Source organism: Bidens hawaiensis, unplaced genomic scaffold, assembly GCF_021521415.1.
Source record: "Bidens hawaiensis isolate Kalapana, Puna unplaced genomic scaffold, B.hawaiensis_p1.1 tig00011791_1, whole genome shotgun sequence".
NCBI classification, from domain to species: domain Eukaryota; kingdom Viridiplantae; phylum Streptophyta; class Magnoliopsida; order Asterales; family Asteraceae; genus Bidens; species Bidens hawaiensis.
Window position 1 is genome coordinate 251,601 of NW_027491936.1, and position 25,286 is coordinate 276,886.

General features: G+C 35.1%; 3 protein-coding genes and 1 non-coding gene across 6 annotated transcripts; all 4 read right to left on the reverse strand.

The window, feature by feature from the left end:
- Positions 1–148: 148 nt before the first annotated feature.
- LOC143538987 (uncharacterized) lies at positions 149–1,775 on the reverse strand. 2 transcript variants are annotated; one of them, XM_077032419.1, is made up of 2 exons: positions 1,043–1,775; positions 149–807 (listed from the first exon to the last, which is right to left on the reverse strand). In XM_077032419.1, exons 1-2 carry the CDS (start codon positions 1,237–1,239, stop codon positions 324–326), a joined length of 681 nt encoding a protein of 226 aa, XP_076888534.1. In that variant the 5' UTR covers positions 1,240–1,775; the 3' UTR covers positions 149–323. The 2 variants fall into 2 exon arrangements, with proteins under 2 accessions (XP_076888534.1, XP_076888533.1); XM_077032418.1 differs by having other exon boundaries at positions 149–810.
- Positions 1,776–6,816: 5,041 nt separating this feature from the next.
- LOC143538988 (protein LEAD-SENSITIVE 1-like) lies at positions 6,817–8,359 on the reverse strand. The gene is made up of 2 exons (XM_077032421.1): positions 8,249–8,359; positions 6,817–7,548 (listed from the first exon to the last, which is right to left on the reverse strand). Exons 1-2 carry the CDS (start codon positions 8,340–8,342, stop codon positions 6,842–6,844), a joined length of 801 nt encoding a protein of 266 aa, XP_076888536.1. The 5' UTR covers positions 8,343–8,359; the 3' UTR covers positions 6,817–6,841.
- A 1,733-nt stretch (positions 8,360–10,092) lies between these two features.
- Positions 10,093–10,166, reverse strand: TRNAV-AAC (transfer RNA valine (anticodon AAC)). Its single transcript has one exon. It is a non-coding gene; the product is annotated as a tRNA-Val (tRNA).
- A 995-nt stretch (positions 10,167–11,161) lies between these two features.
- LOC143539026 (serine/arginine-rich splicing factor RS31-like) lies at positions 11,162–18,460 on the reverse strand. Of its 2 annotated transcripts, XM_077032450.1 has the most exons (6): positions 18,323–18,460; positions 15,871–15,983; positions 15,566–15,795; positions 15,242–15,490; positions 15,124–15,158; positions 11,162–11,224 (listed from the first exon to the last, which is right to left on the reverse strand). In XM_077032450.1, the coding sequence occupies exons 1-5, from the start codon at positions 18,426–18,428 to the stop codon at positions 15,128–15,130; spliced, it is 729 nt and encodes a 242-aa protein (XP_076888565.1). In that variant the 5' UTR covers positions 18,429–18,460; the 3' UTR covers positions 11,162–11,224; positions 15,124–15,127. The 2 variants fall into 2 exon arrangements, with proteins under 2 accessions (XP_076888565.1, XP_076888564.1); XM_077032449.1 differs by lacking the exon at positions 11,162–11,224 and having other exon boundaries at positions 14,907–15,158.
- Between the last annotated feature and the right edge of the window lie 6,826 nt (positions 18,461–25,286).

The following is a 25,286-nucleotide window of genomic DNA, read 5'->3' on the forward strand; positions in this document are numbered from 1 at the left end:
CATAAATTAAGTTAAAAGTCACTTTGAATTTGAACATAAGTTAACATTATTGTTAACTTAAAGCATGAACCGAATTTATGAAACCGATTGAAGAACAAATAGTAGAAGCTGTGAAATCGGAACAAATATTGATACAACTGGCGATATGATCGATAGAAACATGTAAATACAATTTTCGCATGTCACATAACAAACACAAAAGGTTGACTGCAAACTCGTTACGAAACTATCAAAATACCATAACTATATAATGCTCGCTATTTCACGAAACCAACTTTGTACACTACGCGTTACAATTGCTTTAAACATACCTACTATGGTTACTAGATGAACATCCAACCTATGGTCCACCCAAGAAGCAAACCCGCACCAACAAGCCCTAATCCAACAGCAAAAGCAACAGCATACTTACCTATATCATGTTTGATACTAGGAACACGAATACCTTGCTTTTCTCGGATTTTCTTCTTAACCGACAAATTCTTGCGTGTTATTCGACGAGGCACGTGCCACGGTGAAGCAGGAAACACGGGGGCGATCTTGTTGGCTTTTATTTGGTTATAAAGATTTTCAAGTTGTAAAAGGTATACCCATTGTTTATAGGCAAAGAGTTGGGATGCTTGTTTGAATATTAGCTTCACAATGTGTTCTTTCTCCTCGTAAGCTCGTTTGGCTGCGTTTTCTGCTTCTCGTGCTCGAGTTTGAGAATGGCAGAGCGCTTCGAGAAGCTTACGCTTGCTTGGATCCATCTCGGAAGTTTTAGAACCTTCGTGAACCGTGCTGTCACTGCTCCGTGTGCTTAATTGGCTGCTTAAAAGCAAATCAAGTCAGAGTCAAGATTCAATGTCAAAAGTCAAAACCGTAGCTAATAATTTAGTCCGTATAAATCATTTACGTTAAATTTATCAAAATCTTTTTTCTAATTAGAAGTGTTTGCTAGAAAAGTTAACGATGTAATCGACATTTTCACCAAATCCAAAGTAGATAGGATTAACAACAGAAGTCAAGCATGAACTGTTTGACTTCAAAAGTCAAATTATACCTGACTTGCCCTGAACCGGCATTCGGGCTAGCTGCATTTTGACATTGATGCGTTTGTGGCATTGAAAAAGTCGACACTTTACGTGGTGATTGATCACGATCAAACACGTCCCTCTTGAAACTTGCGCTTTGAGGCGAAGGTAAATCACAATTCTCAATAAAACCGTGCGCTCTGCGACACATAGGACGCCAGCTCATCTTTATCAGTCATCCGCCACCACGGCAGCTCGTGATTCTTCTCAATCTCCATCCAATGAGGGAACTCAGAATCCAAACTGAACTCATCCACTTTTTCATAAACAGAATCCATCTCCACAAACTCATACGATTCTTCCACTAAACGGTCAACCTTCGCAGTTGACCGAGAATCCATAATGTCGACAAACTCGGACTCCAAAACTTTTTCATTAGTCAAATGACTCGAATCATTTTGGTGTATATAGTTAGGCTGCAACTGAAGCCACCATCTTGAATCCGATTCAAGATTCGAGTACACCGAGTTGGTGATGGGAGGGGCAAAATCGGTAATTCCACTCGTTGGAGGCCTCGTGTCAGTCTGTTTCGACACCGAAGACGATGATGATGGAGGAACACATGCTAATTTAGGAGCTCTTTTCGCATCTTCTTGAACAAAATATCGGTTCGTTCGTTGCCACGCTGCTCTTGCTTCTGCTGCAGCCATTCCTCAAATGATCCCATCAAGAACTCATATTTCTTCACAAAGACCCCTAATTTCAACATAATAAATTAATCAAATCTTACAAAATGAAAATAATATAACTCAAACTAGCAAAAAAATTTGCAGAATGTAGTTCCTTTAAACAGGAAATCAAGAAGATTAAACCCACAAAATCAATATAATCAAATCCTTCACATAATTTGCAGAAATTAGATTCTTTTAAATAAAAAAAAATCAAGAAAATTAAACCCACAAATAAAATAAAAAACCCGCCTCCAAATTTATGAAGATGGTATAATACATTTGTAGTAGTACCTATGGTACTCATTGATTTCTTCTCCGCAACGCTTACAGATGGACAAAAACTCTTGTGTAACAAAGGATCTCATCATATTCTTCTTGTTTTTCTAGTAGATCAATGAGCTTCAGTGGATGCTCATGTTCTAATACCTTCATCATAGTTATATTTTTGTGACAACACTCTCTTATTATTAGCAAGGAAACTGATGGTCCTTATGCGAAATCCATGAAATGAAGCGGATCTCTTTTAGCCTTTCTTTTAAATATTATACTCCTACTAAGTTTCTTAATTGGATTTTGGAGTTCTATTTAAGTTACTTGAAACTCGAGTAAAGAACGTTGAGAGAGTAGGTAGATACATAAACAAAGTTAAATTAAAGCTACTATTAAATTCAAGTATAAACTAAAGTAAAAGTATAAACTCATTAACAAGAACTCTGGATGATACTTTCCTTTCACTTAATCCGTGAAGCATCAATTAAAGCTAATTGATACATAAATTGATTCGAAGCCACTTTGCTTGTAAACATAAACTAAACCGATTCTTAAATCAAAGCATGAACAAAATTTAAAAAGAACAAATAGGAGAAGCTGTTAAATCGTAGTTTTGCAATGAAACTTTATATTGAAGAAAAGGACCCAATTACAATATAGAGACAGGTAAGCGGACAACAAAGAAGATAATATACTACTTATTTGAAACACCTGAGTAGTAATTTGAAAGAATTATAAACAAGTGTAGGTTGGCCGGGATGAGTTAACTATGCAAGAAATAACTTACTAATACACGCATTGTGCTTATGTTAAGCACAATGTTGTTTAAAAGGCATGAAGTATGAGTAACCATGCAAAGATTAGTGAAATAGTATGTGAGTAATACATGCCGTTTTTCTTAAGTTTTTGGGCTGAAAACATGATCGGTTATGAATGTTTGAATGTTAAGTGCATAGTTTCGAGATTTACTTAAACATATGTAGCATTTATATTTATATGTGGAAGGAAAAGGTTAAGGTAAGAATTCCATATGAAAAGGAGGTAAATGTTATTATGATGAAACATGGCTAAATAGTGTCTTAGTTTTGATGCTGGGATGTGGGGAGCAATACTGCCCGAGACGACAATCTGATAGAGTCTAGAATCTGGACTCAAACAAACGATTCAATTACTGGAACATAATAACCCGATTCGAGATGGAAGGTCTCCGATTACCCAATTCGAGATGGGAAGTCTCCAATACAAGGTTAAAGAAAACCTAATATTTAGATAATAATAAATATTCACCCTCTTCCTCACTATAACAAAAGATATAAATAAACACTAGTAGAATAGGAACTTGCCCTAAATGTTAGCTACCCTTTATTAATAGAATAATAACCGGTCCTAAATTTCAACTACTCATTAACCCAATCCCCTCTTTTAATAATTGATTTGACCAAGATATGGGACCGTATCAATACATCCCGGCCGTACAAACGACTTGTCCTCAAGTCGAAAAATCTGATAGTTGTGCCAAGCGATCAACCATTCAATTATAGGCTGACCCGCTTCATAGATACATCCATAAGCTAGAGAAGGTTGTGAAGGCCCTACGATATCCTTGTCTTTTGCATCTACACCCCACCTTGATAACCATTTGATTTAAGCGATTTCCTTCTTATCATGTGTGTCCCCTGTAATTGCAGTTGGTTGTTCAGAGTCGATATTCTTTTCCCCTCCCCCTGATTCCAACAGTTTGCATGTTAGGAATGGCGTGTGTTTCACAGAATCAGATATGCGTGGAAGGATTTTAGGAATGAGTTGCGATGACTAAGTAACAACCGATAAATTAGGTTTGAAGGCCGGTGTTGCTACTAGGTTTCTGTTGGGCTTTGTATGACCAACTTTGGACTTGGATTCAAGGACCACACTCATGGCATTAGGTTCATCAGATTTAATTTCCAAAATCTGATGACGATTTTTCTGGTTATAAGAGTTGACTATCTCGCCTCTTTTGTTGTCCATTAAACCGTCCTCTGCCCCTATTTTCTTTCGATCCGTATCTACTTTTTCACAATAGCTGCCATCTCTTATCATTATCATTATCATCTGGGACTTGATTTCTGCAACATCACCCCTTAATTGTGAGAGTATGGTGTCGAGCTTGGCAGCGATGGCTGCCAATTGAGCGGTGATTTGAACGGATGTAATACTACTACCAACGCTACCCCCGGTCTGCACCATCATTCCTTTAAATGTTTCCCGGCAATGGAACCAAATAATAGAGTCTAGAATCTGGACTCAAACAAACGATTCAATTACTGGAACATAATAACCCGATTCGAGATAGGAGGTCTCCGATTACCCAATTCGAGATGGGAAGTTTCCAATACAAGGTTAAAGAAAACCTAATATTTAGACACTAATAAATATTCACCCTCTTCCTCACTATAACAAAAGATATAAATAAACACTAGTAGAATAGTAACTTGCCCTAAACTTTAGCTACCCTTTATTAATAGAATAATAACCGGTTCTAAATTTCAGCTACTCATTAATCCAATCCCCTTTTTTAATAATTGATTTGACCAAGATATGGGACCGTATCACAATCCTTCGGTTACACAAGTGAAAGAGTGGTGTCCATGTGTTGGTTTAACCATGAAACTTATCATGGGGACAAGAAATATGTTACACTAAGATCAAGCTCATCATCTGTCTAAAAAGAATTAGTTAAGACAACTAAACCATGACAACATTTATAAAACATAGTTTTGTGTGTGTGTGTACAAGAGATGCGTTTACTAGCTGAAAATGAGGCAGATAAAAATAAAACTCAAAGAGTGCCAATAATGTCAATTTTATCAATAGCAGCAATGATACCAATCATCATTGTTGATACAGATTGTTGTAGAAGTAGATAGGGGTGTTCATCGGATCGGATAACGGGTTATTCAGCTTATTTGGTTCGAATTGTTCGGATTTGAAAACTTTGGAATCCTATCTTAAATCTGATCCGATCCGAATTAGGGACATTCTTATCCGATCCGGATGGATTCGGATCGGATTCGGATAATCCGAAATTATCCGAATAATCCGTATAACAAATATACAAACTTAAGTTTTATTAAATCAATATACAAAACTAGAAAATAAAAATAAAACACTACAAGAACAAGAAGTTAAGTAGCGTTAGAGAGTATAACGACGGAGTGTTATGACATTTTTGTCTGTAGTGTATTAGTTTGATTGAACGAATAATGAAGTTATGGTTATAAAGTTATTGTTAATGTTAATGGACTTGGCTATATACACTAATAACATGTTATATATTCGGATTATTCGGATATCCGAATAATCCGAACTATCCGGAATTTTTTGAAATCCATATCCGAATCCAAATTAGTTATTCGGATCGATCCGATCCGAATATCCAAATAAAAATTCAGATCGGATTATTTGGGTTTCGATTTCGGTTCGGATTTCGGTTTTTTTCGGATTTCTTGAACACCCCTAAAAGTATATAAGACGACACAACTAGCAGATTTTGTAGTCCGTTACAAGAAAAAAGAACCTTCAACATTTGATCAAGATCATGCAACCATTAAAGCTTGATCTAGCTCGTGCAACCTTCAAGAGTTTGATCAAGATCCTGCTACCATTTGAGGCGAAATCACTAAAATATCAAGTGCCGATCGATAAAAAAAACATGAAGTAAACGACTAACTCTCGTTTATATTAATAAGAAAATCTAACTCAAAAAACTGATTACAACTCTCAAGTCCTAGCTCAGTTTGACTATTGATGAACCCTAACTTGGTTGCATCTAGATGAACCCTAACTCGGTTACATCTCTTGTCTGTCTCTAGATGAACCCCAACTCGGTTGCATCCGTTCTTCTTTAATGTCTAGTCATGACTCGATTATATAGACTAACCTAACTTGCTAGCCAAGACATTACCTTTTATAATTACATAACAATTTGGAAACATGTAACTAGAAAACATAACCAACTACGACCGACCTGTCATTATTAGTCCCTCAAGTTCACTGACTTATGACTTTGAGTCCGAAATTACGTCCAACATAATATATATGTACACTTTAAGCAAAAAAATCATCTTGAATGGCTGATATATCATCACATCTTGTTCTCGATATCAACAAAGAAACAAAAGCTCAAATTCCTTTGAAACTCAACCATCAGCATCCCGCTTTCGCAATAAAATATGGGGCGCAACACTGCACGCCTGAGACGATCCATTGGTTACACAGGTAAAAACTGTAAAACAGCGGTTTATGATTTAACTATGAAACCTACCATGTGGTCAAGAACTATGGCTGGTGTTTATTATTATAACTATATGCCACTAAGCCCAAGCTCATCAACCATCTTAGAAGATTTAGTAGAATTAGTTATGACAGCATGACCATGACAAATCAACTAAAACACAGTTTTTTCTTTAAAAAAAGGAAAAAAAAAAAAGAGATGAGCTTGATAGCTGAAAATAAGGCAGATGAAATAAAACTCAAAACAGTGCCAATAATGTCGATTTTTTCAATAGCAATGATACAGATTGTTGTAGCAGTAGATAACATGATGCAGCAAGCACAATTTGTAGTCCATAACATGAAAAAAAAAACCTTTAAAATTTAATCAAGATCATGCAACCTTCAAGAGTTTGATCAAGATCCTGCTACCGTTTGAGCAAAATCATGAGAATACGTACACTTTAAGCAAAAGTAATAATAATCTTGAATGACTAATGAATCATCACATCTTGTTCTCAGTATCAACAAAGAAACAAAAGCTTAAATTCTTAGAAACTCATATATAATGTTTGGTTAGTCAAGATTAATTGCTTGATTATTATTTGAACTTGAAGCTTCATTTTCTTGAAATGCTTCTTGCGGACCATCCATCCAACCAAGATTCACAGCCAAATCTTCCACTGCTACTTTCACAACATCCGTTCTGACTCCAATATCAGTACTATACCTGCTCATGCAATACAAGCCAGCTGTCACTGTAGCAACACCCACCGGGCTCGGGATCAAGAGTTTCAAAGGGGATGCAAGAAGAGCCGCCAGCGGTGCACCGATCAGAGAATAAGCCTGCCCACTTCTTCCAAGACTCAACTTCTCAACCATCAACATCCCGGTTTTGCAATACAAAGCAAAATCCTCACAGTTATTCCCCAACACATCATAATTTCCAAAACCGTTATGAAGCAAATACATGGCGCGATGGACAACTGTGTTGGGACCGTCTGATGTGGCAGTGGTGCACGTGCCACCTCGTACTTTGGCAAGGAAGAGGGTTGGAGTCACACCGTATTCGAAGCAGTATAGAGCCCCATTTCCCAGAAAACAATCTAAGCAGGACAAGAAAACTCCACTTTTCGGTTGTCTAAAACCACAGTCTGGATATGTTGAACATGAAGAGGGTAGATTAGACATTTCATCATCAGAACTGGAAGGGGCGTTCATGTCCGAACTCGTCACGCTTTCATGGGTAAAATGGACCACTTTATTACCTCCAACAAAGATACCTGCATATACGAAATTATCGTTTGAAACAAAGAGACATATATAGATTTTTAATGTCAGAATGTTGCGTCTTGAAGCCATGAATAGCATAATACTAAAAATGGTGATGGATACTTTGAACAACTTCTTTGAGTTGTGACTTCTGAGAACTCGAAAGAACTCCATTTAAATAAGATTTTTAATTTCTTTTCATATGTAATATTCGTAAATTACATATATGAATGTAAAAGAAATACGTGGATCGACAACTTAGTTTCACATAGGTGTAACGAACCTACTTTTATAGTCGATCCACGTATTTTTCTTATACTTTTATATAAAAAAAAATATTTAAAACACTATTATTGTTAAATGGAGTTCTCTCGAGTTCTCAAACGATCTCAATGCAAGAATTTAGTAACAAAACACAAAAGTCAATTCTACATCCAAATTCCCAAATCGAAAGTCTCTCGCGCATTGCATCGAACACCTGGTGGGCGCATACCGAAAATCTTGAAAAGATGAACTAAAATTGGTGTTTTGAATCTAGCATTAAGATCAATAATTGCAGAATGCAATTGTTGCAAGAAACTAAAATCAAACATACAAGTTTAAAGATTTAATTGCTAGGGTTCTTGCTTCTATTTAGGGTTTTGAAAATTGAAGTATGAATTTGCAATTAAACCTACATTCTATTGTGTGAATCAGAGATGGGTTTGATACCATGATGGGAGTAAGCAAAGACAGCTCTGTAAGTGTAGATATGATCGCCTGCTTTAATCTCACTTCTTCTAACTCTGTTTGAAAGTAACCCCATATCTATTCTCACTGTTGGATCAATGCAGCAGCAGATGGGTTTTAGATACAAATTCAGGGACTGAAATTGACAAATTCTTATTTACAGGGACTGAAATTGACAAGTCCAGAGAGAATAACGGAATAGATAAATAGATTGACAAATTATGTTTTTTTTAACGGTCGATTAATCCTCTAAATGAGTTTCTGCCTATACTATGGTCTTTTGATTTGGAAAAACCCTCTAAATGAGATCCTAAGGCCAGCGCCCGTGAATATACGTCCGAAGGCACGACAGTGTATTGAGATAAAACTCGTTTAGTTTAAGGATCCAACTGTTGATAACCACCTACTGAGTTCCTAACTATATTATCGTCTTTCGAATCGGGAGAAACCCTCTAAATGAGATCCTAAGGCCAACGCTCGTGAACACACGCCCAAAGGCACTGCGTTGAGATAAAACCAACCACCTACTGAGTTCCTGACTATATTATCGTCTTTCGATTCGGGAAAAACCCTCTAAACGAGATCCTAAGGCCAGTGCCCGTGAACACACGCCCAAAGGCACTGCATTGAGATAAAACTCGTTCAGTTTCAGGATCCAACTGATGAAAATCACCTACTCGTTTAGTCTCTCATCATCACCATGCTGCCTATAAAACTAATGCTGAAAGTAGGAATCGAACCAAAGTCATATGAATATGAAACACCAAATATCATCCTTACAACTCCACCACTAGCTAATTGGCTTATAGCTATCAAATTTTATAACTTGATTATAGTTATATCAAATATAAATAGCCTAATAATAAATTATTAACAATGTAATAACATTGTAACTTAAGCGGAGGACGATCCGGGAGTTGTACCCGTTTTGTAATGTGATCCAGACTGAAGATATCCAAAGATATGAATTTAAATATTTTGGTTTATCTTTTCTATTTTTCAAGTTATCATAATCTTTAGGTTGTTAGGATTTACTATAGAATGTCTTTCATAAAGTGTTAAGCCATTTCATTGTAACTAAACAACTTTATGTTTCTGTACCAGAAATCAAAATTTATCGATAATGAAAATCTAAAAATCAACCATCGGTTATAGGTTTGATTTTATCTAATAACTAAAGTGAATCATACACACCTCTTATGTTAAAGAGATGTTGGAACGATATGTACCTGGTAGTCCAGTACATTTCGATTCAATGCTTTCAGAAAGCTTTCATCTCATCTGGCTTTTTGGTGAGAGACTCTGCTCAGCATAATAATTATCTATACAGGGACGAAGCATGGTGAGGGCCATGGGTGGCCTCGACCCCCTTTCGTGTTGTGCAGTTGTGTAATTTAACCCGTTTTTCGTCCGAAAATTTGTATACGTAGTGTAAATTTAACTGCTTTCGGCCGAAAATTTGAGCCCCCCCCCCTCCTAGAGTTTTCATCCAAGTTTCGCCACTGTATTTATATATGTCACGTTTTTCATGAAAACATAGGTCGGTTTTTTATTTTATGCCTTCAAAAGCATCTTAACTACACGCTAGACTTTCATATAGGTGGAGGATGATCAAGTTGTGTAAGTAGTTAAAACGGATTGTGTTGTTACTGTGTCATTTTTGTACAAGTGAATAATACAAACCATATTATTATTTTACAAAAAATCTGCCCTTTAACCGATTTTGTTTCTGGGCCGGTTTAACATAAAGTGATAAAACACCATCCATATTGTATGATTGGACACTGGTGCAAAAGAGAGAAAATCAAATTGAAAAAACAACAATTTGGCTTCGCCCGGGTTCGAACCGGAGACCTTCAGTGTGTTAGACTGACGTGATAACCAACTACACCACGAAACCATTATCTTCAAAATGCATATCCTATTTTAAGACCATTCCATCTCCAAACATTAACATATTACCATTCGATAAAAGTCGTTAAAAGAGTTAAGACTGCTTATTTATTAAATTGATGAATTAACTAATCAAATCAGGTTCAGCTTTCATTAGTCATTTAAACAACATATTTATGGTAAAAACTTAAGGATATTCAACAAAAACGTCTTTATTGATCATTTTGAAGACTTCGGGGCACAAATTGATTTTAGGTCAAAACAAGCTGCCTTAAAAATAAGTAACATCTTGGTTCGGGTTGTGAGAAATAGGCCGTTTTAGCATAAAATATCAAAATAAGTTCACTCGCTGTATTAACAAAATAATAACAACTACTGAGGTTGTGGTTGCGGTGGCACTAGCAGGAATGAGCAGATTGTGAAAACAAACAATTAGCGATGCCTAAACCCTCTAACAAGATATAATGTTAATAGCATAGCACACTTTCACTCGTTCTTGAGGAAGTACTCAGAAGTAGACTTAAATTGACTCGTTTAATTTGAGTTCACCCGAACAAATACATATGCAAACTTTTTTCCTAAAATCAACCAATTCTTTGATAATGCATGGGTCATTATTGCCAATGCCCCCATACCCAAAATCCATTTTAACGAGAACGTTTGACATGAACCATTATAACAGACCGAGCGCTTACTTGGTGAGCCAGTCTTCCTCAATGCATTTAACATGACCGAATTAAATTGTTTAGCTGGTTTACCCCATCAGCATTTAAAACTTTTTATTTAGCATTCCTCAAGTGAACATATAAGTATGATATTAATTCAAAAAAATATATATATCAAACAGACTAATTCTTGGAATAAAAACTCAACACACAAATGCATGTTTCAACCACCAACTCGATAAAGTTCGACAATATACCATTACAAGTTCATACACTTCACCTACCCAAACAGTTCCATAAACCTTACATGGTACAGCTTAGAAGAGAAAACTAGTGCAGACTAACAGTTAAGCAAATACTCCAAATATCATGTCACCAGCCATGAAACTAATAGCCACCCCTCTCATAAACTTGATGAATCGTTTAAGCCCTTACAGCATTCATAATGAATCGCAAACTCACACTCGGCGCACTTAAATATTATCTCGTATTCAAGTAGCCAATCACACATATTGCATTGGCCATCACTTACAATCCCTTGAGCAAATGTGAGAAGATGTGCGTGACTATCAATCTTATGAGTGCCCCCAAACTTCACATTTGAAAACATATGCACGCTGCCGTAATATATATATATACAGGTTTCTGTTTCACAACGAAGTATTAAAGGAGCACACTCAACACAATGATAGAAGCAATTATGAGGATTTAATTCGTACTCACAAATTTCACAAAAGTATTCACTCTTGTGGTTTTCAATTGGGAGGTTACTGAAGTGCATGGGATGTTTGTCATAAGGATGCCTAATTGTCTCCGGCAACATCGTAGCACAAGTCAGATGCATATATACATCACAAATGTTGCAAATGAAATAGTGAAGGCGCTCATGATTACTAAAATACTCATGACATATAAAGCATTTTTTATATCTTGCAGGGGCATCCTCGACTATTGAAAGGAGATGAAACGGGTGAGATTTATGTGTGATCTTTTCAGGTATAAGCGCGCAATTAACATCCACATAGTAGTCACATTTGAGGCAGCCATATGCATACCCATTGCAATGTAAGCGACAAACATCACATATAAATATATTGAAAAACACGTGTGGGATGTTTGGCATTAGAACAAGGGCATGTTGTGGGTGGCATGGGTGGTTGTCGACTTTTGTTGGCAGTCGAGCACACCACTCATGTATAGCAAAATTGCACACCACTGGTGAGTTTCCATAGTTTAAATACGTACATAAAAACCATACAATTCATAGACATTTGATAAAAGAGCAAGTAAGTCCTTTCCAGTTGGTACAACCAACGTACTTGGATAATCGCGCAAGTAAGGTCCTTTTCAATTGGTAACAACCAACGTACTTGGATAATGAGGCCCTTTTCCACTCGATACAAATGGACCGGAGTGCAAAGGGGGGCGTATGATCATACTTAATGAGGCTTCCCAATCGTGCAAGCAATATTCGTGCAAGTAATACAAGTAACACACAAGTCCGTATACGAATTGTAGTTTTGGTAATAGAAGAAATAATACTTGAATTTTTATAAGGATACATATGCTACCCCAAAACATTAAAACATTAAAAAGGGGTGGTAAAAAACTCACCTTTGTAGTTGTAGTGAAAAAGGAAAGAATAACTTGAAGGCGTCAAAGGAAACCGAAGCGGTCAATCCGTACGAACTATAAATAAGAATAAACACAACTTTTAACGGCTATTCTAACGGGATTCTAAAGTTGATTAATTGCACGAATAATTTTTTTAGAATTTAGTTATTATTTTATAATTTTATTACGAATCTTATGGCTCTTAGATTATTATATTATTATTTATGTTTTAACGACGACTTGGTTATTAGTACAATTTAAGCACTTTAATGGCGAGAAAACAAAGTTTATATGTTCGAAAAGCTTGAACTATTGTTTACAAGTCGAAAATATAATTGTTGCTTTAACAAAACGATTTTTAGAGAATTAAAGTTTACTTTGCGATTATTACACGATTTTTAATAACGACTTATGAAAACGAGAAACTTGATTTTTATATGTAAAATGGTGAGATATATTTTATAGTTAATTTACATAATTTTTATTTAATTTAAAAAGGGTTTTATAAATTTATTATGATTTTTAAATGATTAAAATCGTTAATCGATTAAACTGAATTAATTAATAATAATAAAAAGAGAAAGCATATGACTAACCCGGGTTTCGAACCCGGGTCTCGGTAATACGGGTTTATAGTGTTAACCAACTGGTCTGGGTCTTCTGTTCGTTAAGGTTATGGTTTCCATTCTTTAAATATAGTAACAGTTTAAATGATTTTGATAATAATGTTAATAATAGTTATTAACATTGTTATGATGTACGGGTTTAACCAGTTGGACTACAAGATCAATTCATCTTGGGTATAAGAAAATCTATATATATGTAGTATTTCAGATTCATCTTCTTCATCATAAGAACATGAACCCTAATATTTCAACTGAGGAATCTGTTTCATGTTCGTTTCAATTTGTTTAGGGGTTTTGTTTATTGGTGTAACGACATTAAAAGGCATATATCAATTACCTTTAGATGTTAAGATTTGGCCGAAACCCAGTTGCCGGAAAAGAATTTATAAGAATTCCCAATTTCTTCTTCACACCGCATACAAGTGTATGAAAACTCTTGTGTAACAATATCCTTCTCCTCCTCGTCATCTGATTCTTCTAGTTTTTTCTTGCAAATCAATGAGCTTCAGCGGATGCTCGTGTTCAAGTATCTCTATCATAGTTATTTATATCTTCTTTGAAAGGACTCTTACTACTCTAATCGGAAATCTGTGAAATGAAATGGATTTCTTTAACTTTGTGTTTAAAATCCATACTCATGTTTTTTTACATCTAAGTGTACGCTTTACTTGCAACTCGAGGAAAGAATGTCGTGAGAATAAACAAAGTTAAAGCATTAAGTCATGAAATGAACCCTGGTGATACTTTTCTTTCAAAAGCATAAACTAATCCTGGAAGCACAAATTGATTCAAAGTCACTTCCCATTTAAATATAAACTAAAATTAGGGGTGCGCGAGGTGCATTCAGTACGGATTTGCACTAAACTGAACTGAAAACCAAAGTTTTGGATTTTTTTTTTTCCAAAACGGCCCGGCTTCGGTTTTTCCAGTTTTTGGTTTTCGGGTTCAATTATCAGTTTCAGGTTCGGTCTTTTCAATTTTGCTATCCGGACTATTATTTCCGGGCCAAAGAAATTGAACCCATGGTATTTTGAAATTGGGTTACTTTTTAATAAAATTGATAATTAAAAGAATATTGTATATTTTGACCTAGAAATTAAGAGTTTATAAAATATACTTACATTTAAAAGGATTTAATCTCATCAAAATCGACAAAACATAACTGATTGACATTAAAAATAAAACAAATATCTAAGTTTATAAAACAAAAACGATTAAACGGCAAAGTAATTTCAACAAATTAGTTTTCCTGTTTTGTTCGTGTTTTTCAACTTTCAACAAAACACAAAAACCGAACCAAACTGATATTTCGGTTTTTACTAAAAATCAAAACCAAACCATCGGTTTCTAATTTGGTTTAGTTTTTGGGTGTTTTTTTCCGGTTTCGAGTCGTTTTTTCAGTTTCGTACACACGCCTAACTAAAATTATTGTTAAACTGAAGCATGAACCGCGTTATGAAATCGATTAGATGGAGCAAATATGAGCAGCAGTTAAATACAGAAGCTGTTAATTATATCACACGTAGATTCGGGTAGTAAATCTATGGTTTTTGATGTATTTTTTTGACTAGTTGAAGATAAAACTAAATATAAGTTACGTAACATGGGGGTTTACAACCACCCAGTCCTGTTAATTTTAAATGTTACAAGTCTGCTCAGAACCCATTAAAACACCATTGCGTAATGGAACCTACAAGCAGCACTCTTTTGAGATCATTTAACACAAGTACACATCATTTTTCTTTCGGTCACATTTATTTGGAAGAATAAACGGAAGCGTAGGTTGGAACGAGAGGTTTTAAGGTTATCAAGCGGCTAAAATGTAAAGCAAGAATTAAGATGAAACTTGAATTTGCACCGGAGGTTAAGTGATAAGAGAATCAAGTCTCGCAATAAACCAACTCCATAAAGTTCGATGATATACCACTACAGCGTTCAAACACATAACCTACCCAAACAGTTCCATAAACCTTACATAGTGAGACATAAAACTACTGAAGACTAGGAGAAAATCAAATACTCAAAATATCAAGTCACCAACCATGAAACTATAAGCCACCATCTCAAGTCCTCGACCTTCTAACAGGCGACCGGCTGTCAAAGAAAAAAAAAGGTTAAGCATATACTTGTTCCTAACTCTATTCTGAACACAATGCTTTATGTCAAGAAAATATTACCTGCGGTATCTCCCATAAACCGGGCTCTTTGGTCTGCTGTCATAGGATGGGCCACTGTACCTATCATATACCGGGCTACGGGCGCGCCCATAATCAGGGCTCGGTCTACCTCTCCTGTAAGGACTCGGTGACCTGTAAGGGCTGTCACCGCGCCGACCATAATCTCTTCTAGGACTGGCTGAGCGAGGCCCCCTCTCACTATCATCCCTTAGGGCATACTCCACTGATACCACCCTGTCCAGTATTTTACTGCAAAAATAATACATATATAAAATCATCGTTCATGATTTAAAACAAAAAAAAACTGGAAGATAAGATACAAACGTCATGTGGGTCGCCTCAAGAGCTTTTGTGGCCTCTTCTTGTGTTTCAAACTGCACAAATGCAAAGTTGCGCCTGATGCGAACATGAAGAACTTTTCCATAAGGCTCAAAGTGCTTCTCAATATCACGAACCCTCGTGTGAACCGGATCAAAGTTTATAATAAACAGTGTTTTAGTTGGTCTCTGGTTCGCCACTGACTTTGACCCGTCACGGTGTCGGCCACGCTCACCCTGCCACATATCATTTCCAAGTCAATATTCTTTGAATAATGCTAATATCATAAGACAAGAAATGATAACACATACCCGAGCCCATTCCACAGACAGCCTGCGTTTATCGTATCCAAACGCGGAATTATCAAGAGCATGAATTGCATCTTCAGCGTCACGTTCATCCTCAAAGTAAACAAAAGCATATCCTACAAGAGCCAACAGTAAGCAATTGAAAAGAATAATCAAACAAGTTTTTTTTATTATCACAAGCAGAATGCATCTCAACAAGGCTTCTGTTCTCTCACTAACTAGATAAATATACAAAACCTGCAAATACGAGAACAGCTGAGGAACATAAGGAGGTAGATTGTAGAAAGGCCTTGCAAGATCAAGTAAAGATGATGGAACAATATAAGACTAAATCCATGTCTCGGATGCTAAGAATGCTTCATCATGTGTTCAGAAATGGAAGACATGGCAGGATAGAACATGAACCCTTTAGAACGAGTCATAGAAGGCATGGCATGATGTAGATCCCACCATGAAATTCTTTTAAAATTGCATGCAATGATGTAAGTGAATGAGTGAATTAAATGTAGAAGGATTGGATTCCATCTGTGAGTAGAAGGATTGAATATTATGCACAGATGTTGGAGAGCCATGATAGAAGCTCTTTATCCATTAGTAGGTTGTTCCTGCGTCAAAACAAACACTTAAAAACCGACACTTTCTCCAAACTTGGATGCTCCCACCATTTCCCAAAAGTGTTCATATCCCAATTATAGAAACTAGTTGTCATCAATTTTGATGATTCAATGTTTTCACAGTAGGTTACAGTCTAATTTGCATCTTAACTGGACCATTTACGTCGTGTATTACATTAAAGATAATCACCTAATCAATTATCCTGATTAGAATGGTTTAAACACAATTAAAAAAGACAGCAAGCTTAAAAGATTATAAGATGTTATCCTTACACTAATATAAGTAACTTGAGTGCCAAATATCCTTTTTTGCTAAGGTATCCATGCAGAATTTTTCCACTTGTCACCGCCACATTCATTCTCAACTTTTCTTTTCAATTTGTTTTTAATTTTGATCTATCAAATATAATTATGTCAAAACTTCTAAATATAAATTAAAATTTCAAAATTCAATTTTCTTAAATCTTTTTAAAAAAATTTCAATCATGTCAAACTTCTAAATATAAATTAAAATTTCAAAACTCACTTCTCTTAAATACTAACGAAAATTCAATCATGTCAAACCTTCAAATTTTTATAAACACTTTCAAAACGTTCAAGTCTCACAATCAAGCCTGCATTCGATTCTAGTCAATAAATAACAATTCAATTATAAAGTAGACACCGGCATAACTGATAAAATTTTACATTTTTATCCATTAGTAGGTTGTTCCTGCGTCAAAACAAACACTTAAAAACCGACACTTTCTCCAAACTTGGATGCTCCCACCATTTCCCAAAAGTGTTCATATCCCAATTATAGAAACTAGTTGTCATCAATTTTGATGATTCAATGTTTTCACAGTAGGTTACAGTCTAATTTGCATCTTAACTGGACCATTTACGTCGTGTATTACATTAAAGATAATCACCTAATCAATTATCCTGATTAGAATGGTTTAAACACAATTAAAAAAGACAGCAAGCTTAAAAGATTATAAGATGTTATCCTTACACTAATATAAGTAACTTGAGTGCCAAATATCCTTTTTTGCTAAGGTATCCATGCAGAATTTTTCCACTTGTCACCGCCACATTCATTCTCAACTTTTCTTTTCAATTTGTTTTTAATTTTGATCTATCAAATATAATTATGTCAAAACTTCTAAATATAAATTAAAATTTCAAAATTCAATTTTCTTAAATCTTTTTAAAAAAATTTCAATCATGTCAAACTTCTAAATATAAATTAAAATTTCAAAACTCACTTCTCTTAAATACTAACGAAAATTCAATCATGTCAAACCTTCAAATTTTTATAAACACTTTCAAAACGTTCAAGTCTCACAATCAAGCCTGCATTCGATTCTAGTCAATAAATAACAATTCAATTATAAAGTAGACACCGGCATAACTGATAAAATTTTACATTTTTAATAAGAACTTTCATAACAAACTTAAGTTATTCACTAAGTCACCAAAAATCATAAGGTTCAAAAAGATGTTCATTAAAATATTTATATAAAAAAAGAATAATATTAGTAATTGTTTTTTATGATCGATTGAAAAAAAAATGTTTAAATATTAACACAACAGAATTTATAACTGTTGACGACTGCATGTGTAAATAGATTACATAATACTTAATCCAACCAGTGTAACGCACACACAGGATACTAACTTAATAATCACATACAAAGCTTGCTAGTGAAGAAAGCTTAATTAACTTTATATTCTAATAGCCATTACAATCCACATGTTCATAAGCAATCAAACACATAAGCACACCTTATAATTGTAAATTCGTAACAAGCAAACCCTAGGTAATAATAATAACAATGTCTATACGAATTGAAGCATACCAGATTTCATATCAACGCGCTCAACTCTTCCATATCTGCCAAACAATCTCTCCAGATCGGATTGCCGTGTCTCGTACTCGAAATTGCCACAGAAAACCGGCTTCATCTTCACACCAACACGTATTGATGAACCTGTAGCGATAATTGACGAAATGTGTAGGCGTAATTAGTGATTGAAGACCGTGAAAGAAGAGATGGAGGATTTAATTGTTTGAGAGAGAATGATTGGTGATTTAATTTACCTTGAAAGCTTCAATTGACGAAATACGAGATGAATGAATGAATGAATGAATGAATGAATTTGGGGGATTTTATATACGGACGGAATGGGTGTTTATATTGAGCCGTGTAGGTTCATCTTGTCCGTTGGTTTAATGGGCCGGATGCCCGGATGCCTATGATCGGCTTTTTCCGTTTAGAAATACAATAGATCCGTTAGCCTTTTTTTAACAAACAATTATATTGAACACAAGGATTAAATTACAACATAGATGTGGGTAAGCGGGCAACAATAGAGAGGTGAAGGAATTTAGTTATAACGTTTACACTTTTTCATAGAGATGGGCAAATCGGGTATTTTCAAATATTTGAGCTGGAACCGGATAAAAATCGGTTTCGGTATGGTCAACAAAAGTTAAGAACCGGATCAGGTGGAAATTGGTTCCGGGTATTTGATTGGGTTTGCCGGGTTTTTATCAGAGTTGCGTCCGGGTTTTGACCGGGTGGAGGTGGACCCGGTTCCAACATGTCCGGGTCAGGTTCAGGTTTGGGTACACTAAATTGGGTCCGGAACCAGGCTTTTTTCCCGCCACTACTTTTCCAAGGCATTTTTAGGAATTGTTTGGAAATTTTGTGTCGAATCATTAAGAGGTCGAACCAATTGAGAGGTAGCCTCCATGAACCATTAAGAGGTTTTTTATAGTTTACCGAGCACATTTCACATCTGACCGATTTAGAGCCAGTCGCTTACACGGAACCATTAAGAAGCCCCTTAGTATGGTCAGGTTTCGGAAAATGAGAAACTCAACGGGTAAATTTGAATCACATAAGATCATGGTAGGGATCTTAGTCTAATGGATGATCATCACTTAACGAGTAATGGGAAATCAAATACCTGGTGCATATTAAAACATGTATGAAATACTGAGATATGGTGTCTTTTTAGAACGACGACAATCTTGTATTTAGGGTACCGCACTCTCCTAATTTGGAGAGCACCGCCGCTCCACTCTGGCCAAACTATGTTGCCTTAACCGGGCCCACGTTTGCTTCAGAGTTTGGTTTGGAAGTTCTCCTGGGAAACGATATCGTCGACTGCCATATGGCTTGATGATTAGGTATAAACTCATATTATCGAAATACATCTTAAACTTGGCACATTGGCACGCAGGCCCGACCCAAGGGGAGGGCGAGGAAGGGGACGGACCCAGACTCACTCTCCCAAGAGGCCCATAATTGTTAAAAAATAAAATTTATATTATACATACAATTTTGTTTTAACACAAAAGCCTATAAAATGACTCTTTGGTTGAAAGAAAAATGTCATAAACCATGAAAACATAGGTCATGGGTTCAATTCTCATAATTATTGTTTTTTGTTTTAGAAAAAACTTTCATTTGTGTTTTATATGAGTAGTTTTAGTAACATGTTTATTATTGTTTGTTTGTTTGTTTTGGTCTTTTGAAAGACATCTTTATTGGTAAAATTATCAAATTATCTATTATATAACTGAGAATGCGATATTAGGGGCGTTGATTTTTTACTCGTCCCAGACCCCCAAATTTTAAGGAGTTCTCGGAGACAGCCATGTTGACATGCGTATTAGTATATTAGTGAGTGACAGCGAGCAATGCATCTGGTGTGAAAAAGAGCAAAGAAGACAAGTTATTTGGATATTGGCTAATACATTATTTTGTTCATACCAGGACCAAACGTTACATGTGAATTTTGACATTGTGAATGACATATTGCTTGATACTAGGCTCAAATGCATGGGTCAATGGCTAGTTTATAGTAAGCAATTGGTTGGTTGAACGACCTTGGTCATGTGTTAAAAGACAATTTTGTCTCCTTTTTATTTACTATTAACGTTTGGCGAACTTCTCAACCAACAAGTTGTCAATGAGGATAGGCAAAAGCACATCCAAAGACCCCGTTCACAATCACATTAGATGGTCTCTAGTTTTCCGTGAGTCCGTCCATGACTGATACGTGGACCCCCACTGACCTCTAACTTGGCAACCGGTTCAAACTAACTGGTTTGATTTCAGTTCAGGTTTTGGCTCAGGCCGGGTCAGTTAACCTTTTTTCTTTTTCACGCCTAGTGGGAGGTACACTACGAGTGAATAGGATAATGGAATAGGGTATATGGGCTAACATATGTTTTATCGATATTAGGCCAAAAAGGTTCATATGTGGTGAATATAGAAGCCTTGATATTGGACCAAATGCACAGGGAGTTACTGATTTTGTCTATAATTGAATTCATATTATTTCCTTCTTCTAAGCATTGATGTTATGGCTTAAGATACAATGATACTTAGAAAATAAAGCAAAAGGAAAGACGAAATATCTCAACTCTAGACTAAAATCATATTTGAATAATGAGGCTGAGTATATAAATGTTGGAAAATTAATTAGAATCCAATTTTCAATAGTTTTTTACTTACATTATTGTTCTCTTACAATAATCAGTAAGCTTTATAAATGTCCACTTAAAATAATGTCAACTTTTTTACCGTGCGTTTATGAACTAACAGGGGTGTTCACGGTTCGGTTCGAAACCGTGAACCCGTCCAAACCGGTCATCGGTTCGGTTTAACGGTTGGTTTTTTTGTTCAAGTTTCGGTCGGTCGGTTTCAATAATTTCAAACCGGAGCGAACGGTTTGGTCTACGGTTTCAATAAGTTCAGAACTACTTTTCATTGTCACGAATATAATGATTACGTAGTTTTAAAACATATAGAGAGCTTTTCACGCACGTGTTCCATTAACCTTTACAAGTTTTTTAAACAACGCACCTTAAGTGACTCATGGCTCATTGTTATATTCAAAATTTACACTGTTTTTTGTTGACAAAACTTTATAAGATCTCGCCTAAACTTACATTATTGTACTTAGGGGCTCTATCGTTGTTAAGGATCAAACGGTGTGAGCAACTCATCCACCTTTTGTCCTTTTCTATAATGCGGGTTGAAACAATTCGGGTTTTCATTAAGTTTATATAGAAACAATCTTTTTTTTTCATGTTCTACAATTAGTTGGGTAAAAAATTTTGGTAACCCGTAAGGATGAGAATGGGACGAATTCGAGACTCGTATTGGTAATTTCATTCTCGTACACAATTGTAAACATTGTCTTGTCTCGAATTAAATACCCGTCGAATACCTAAATATTCATTACAATACACTATTGGGTATATCTGTTAAGCCGTCATCTATTACTCGCTGAAATTAGATGATCACGTATTTTATTATCATAAGTTTCATAGAGTTTTACTAATAATCTGTACTTTATATAATATAGGAGCGGAGGGCAAATTAAGACGCTTATGATTAAGTAATTTACAATCTATCAAGCACACGATACAACTTTCAATAAGGGTAAAAGGGTCATTCAATCTGATGCTTGTTTCAATTTATTCAAATATAATTACAACATTGCCCCTCATATATACTAAAGTTTTGTTAATTTAAAAAATAGTTACAAATTTGCTCCTCATCTTTAATTTCTACTTGACAACTTTATTTACTTTTTTATTTTCTTATGTAATTTTAAGTATATTATATCATAAAAAATAAAGAAACTTATCGTTGTGACGGGCTCATTTTTTTCAACGTTTTAATATAAATTTCATTCAATACCGAACTGTCATTTATAATGTACAAGTCAACAAAGCATGAATGTACAATCCAAATATGCAATCATAATATAAAAGGTGGTTAAAAGCACACCCATCTATTTTTTCTCACAAAGATACACACAAGATCTTCAAATATTACAACTCAACTTAGAGTATTCAATAAACTTCAATAATCATATTACTTTTACACTTTTATAATTTAAATACAAAACATAGTAACACATTTATTTTTTTATCGTAACACGTAATAATTCAATTTTTAACCTTAAATTAACTAGCTTGATGAATTATTATATATTTGTATGCTATTCTCTAAAATAAAATAAATCCTATATTTGTGACATTATTAATTTTAACCTTTACTCGACCCATATACTTATTTGTGTTGTGTCGAGCTCATTTAAAATCGTGTCGTGTTCGGGTCGTGTTTCACGCCATGCTGAACCATGAACGCCCGTAACTGTTACGTGAGTACCAAGATCTATGTTCAAATACCCGCTGCATTGCGCAAGCACACTTCTAGTGAAATAAAAAATGTAATTGATAAAAGTTAGTGGATTATCGTATTACACTATTACGCAAAGACAAATGAAAAAAAAATTGCAACCGTCCCATGCAATAATTTGTAAAACTAATTCATACTCGGTCTCATACCCGTCGTGAGTATTAAGATTTTTTATTATATTTATTTAATTATTTCACTATTCTATAGTTTGTTATTGACTTGTTGCTCATAACTTGACTTTCTTGTTGCTTGCCTTAAAGTGAATAGTTTATTTTCACTCTAGTTAACTATAGCTTCATTTGTGATGTTCTTGTAGAAAAGCATTTCTTGTCATATATTTATGAACAAAATGGATATTTTCTACTTTAATAAAGTTGTATGACCACTGTTAAAACACATCATAGAAACATGCTTTTCAACATTAAACACAATAATTAATACTTATTAGATTAAGTTGCTATAATCACTACTTTTAGGCTATTAGTACCTGTTTTCAGAAACAATATGTTACAATACAAATACTTTTCGCCATAACTCATTGATCCCAACCGAATTGATTAATTTTAAACGACCACCACAACCCGAAACTAATCTGGCATGTGTCCATCATCTGATCCTGACCCATTTGGCCGTTTGGACTGCCTTCTTCATGAGTCATGTCTATTGCACACTATGTGCAAATATGTAAATGAAATACCATATGCCCATTAAAATAAAGCTTCTCATTATCATTGTTATAAACATATGTAAGTTGATTGTTAATTATAAGCTCCTCTTGAGTAGTTGAGTTCATGTAAATTTATTCTTTTATTGTTAAAAAACAGTAAGTTTGGTGAGTACATACATATATGTAACAAGTAAAGAAGAAATTTCCTGGAAACTAGGCTTGGTATCATAAAAAAGTAAAAGGATATAATCACTTTCTCACTTTATGTATTTAAAGTTATGTTTATTCCGTCACCAACGAACCCAACAAAGGTGTATGTTCAGGCAATCAAATACTTTTAATACCGTCACCAAGTTTTTTTAACTTTTAATAGTCACCAAGTTGCTGCATCGACTAATTTCAGTCAGTTAAATAACTTAATATATATATATGGCCTGAGGTCACTTGGTGACTTAACGGTACTAGGGACGTTCTCACATCTCGATTTGGTGGATCGGTTTGGTCGGGTAGGATGGTAACACCGTCACCAGCTCTTCAGGTATGATTGTATGGAGATCCGATTGTGAAATCAGGTAGTGGAAACCGATTATTTAAAAAGTGGAACGCAACCCAATCGTCATGAAACCGTTTTATGTGCCATTTACAAAAAAATAATTAATTAAGGCTATAAATTAACTCATTTTTCTTTTAATTTTTTTACATCAAGCATAGAATCTCTCGTCCCTCATTGGTTGGTGCTAATTTGGTACTTTGGATAGTTTATGTGTCCCTAGCGTCCTTAGTCAAAACTTTTAAATGAAATCTCTTAAAACGCATGTGTTAATCCAAAACCGGTCTGACCAATGCCCATGGCTATTACCCTGTTTTCCTACTTGTATGTTTGCGCAAGCATTCTCACCGGTCATGCTTAGTGTAGTAGTGTACACCATGCATTAATATCGTATAATAAAACACATATACTGTAATGACTAAAAAAATCTTTATTGTTAAATAGTTATATGAAAATGCTAATTATGGTTAAAAACTATAAGAGCGTCTGTTGTTGGGCTTCATCCCATGGCCAAATAGGCTCGGAAACGCCTAAAACCACCACGGGCATACAAAAGAAAGAGGTGTTCCCAGTGTGTGGCGTCATTAGGGTGATGGTCGTTCCATTCCACATTTTTATGCGTTGTACTTAATTTGGGAGCCAATCACATATATTTTTTACTTTTTTATCTTTTTATTTGCTTAATTAATTTAAAATTTATTTGATAATTACAAGGGGTTTCAAACCATTACAAATAAACTTGAAAAAGCCTTCAAATCTATGTATGAGTAATGTGACAAAATATGGAGAATATTTTTAAAATAGCCTCTTTTAAATAGAGAAGTCCCATTTTATCTCTTTTTTCTTTAAAATCTTTTATTTGGACTTGTAAAACGTTTTGGAAAAAGATAAAATTATAGAGGGAGCAGGCCAATTTTCGAAAGAAAGTCAGGTAAAAGACGAGATTTGAGGAAATAATGCCGTGTAAGTTCAAATTATTTTGTAATCTTGGAGCAAAAGTCCATATTTTTTCAAATCTTTTTTATTCAAAAACCGTTTTGAGAGACTGTTTTTTATGTTTCCTATCTTTCCCGTCCATATTTTCAAATTCTTAGAAAAATATATTTTTTACAATTATACCCCTTGACCACCATCATCACCTTGAACCACCACCATCACCGACGCTGTCGTCGGCCCCACCCCATCACCACCACCGTCACTACCACCATAGCCGCCGGCCACCGCCGGTATACCCATTCTTCTTCTTCTTCAGCCCACAAAACACTTTGCTCCTCATTCATCTTAGCCTACCCACTAGGCTCATTGTAGCAACCATCTCTAATTCACAAGGTTTTTACTCTACTTCTTATAACACAATGAGGTCTGCCTCACTATCTTAC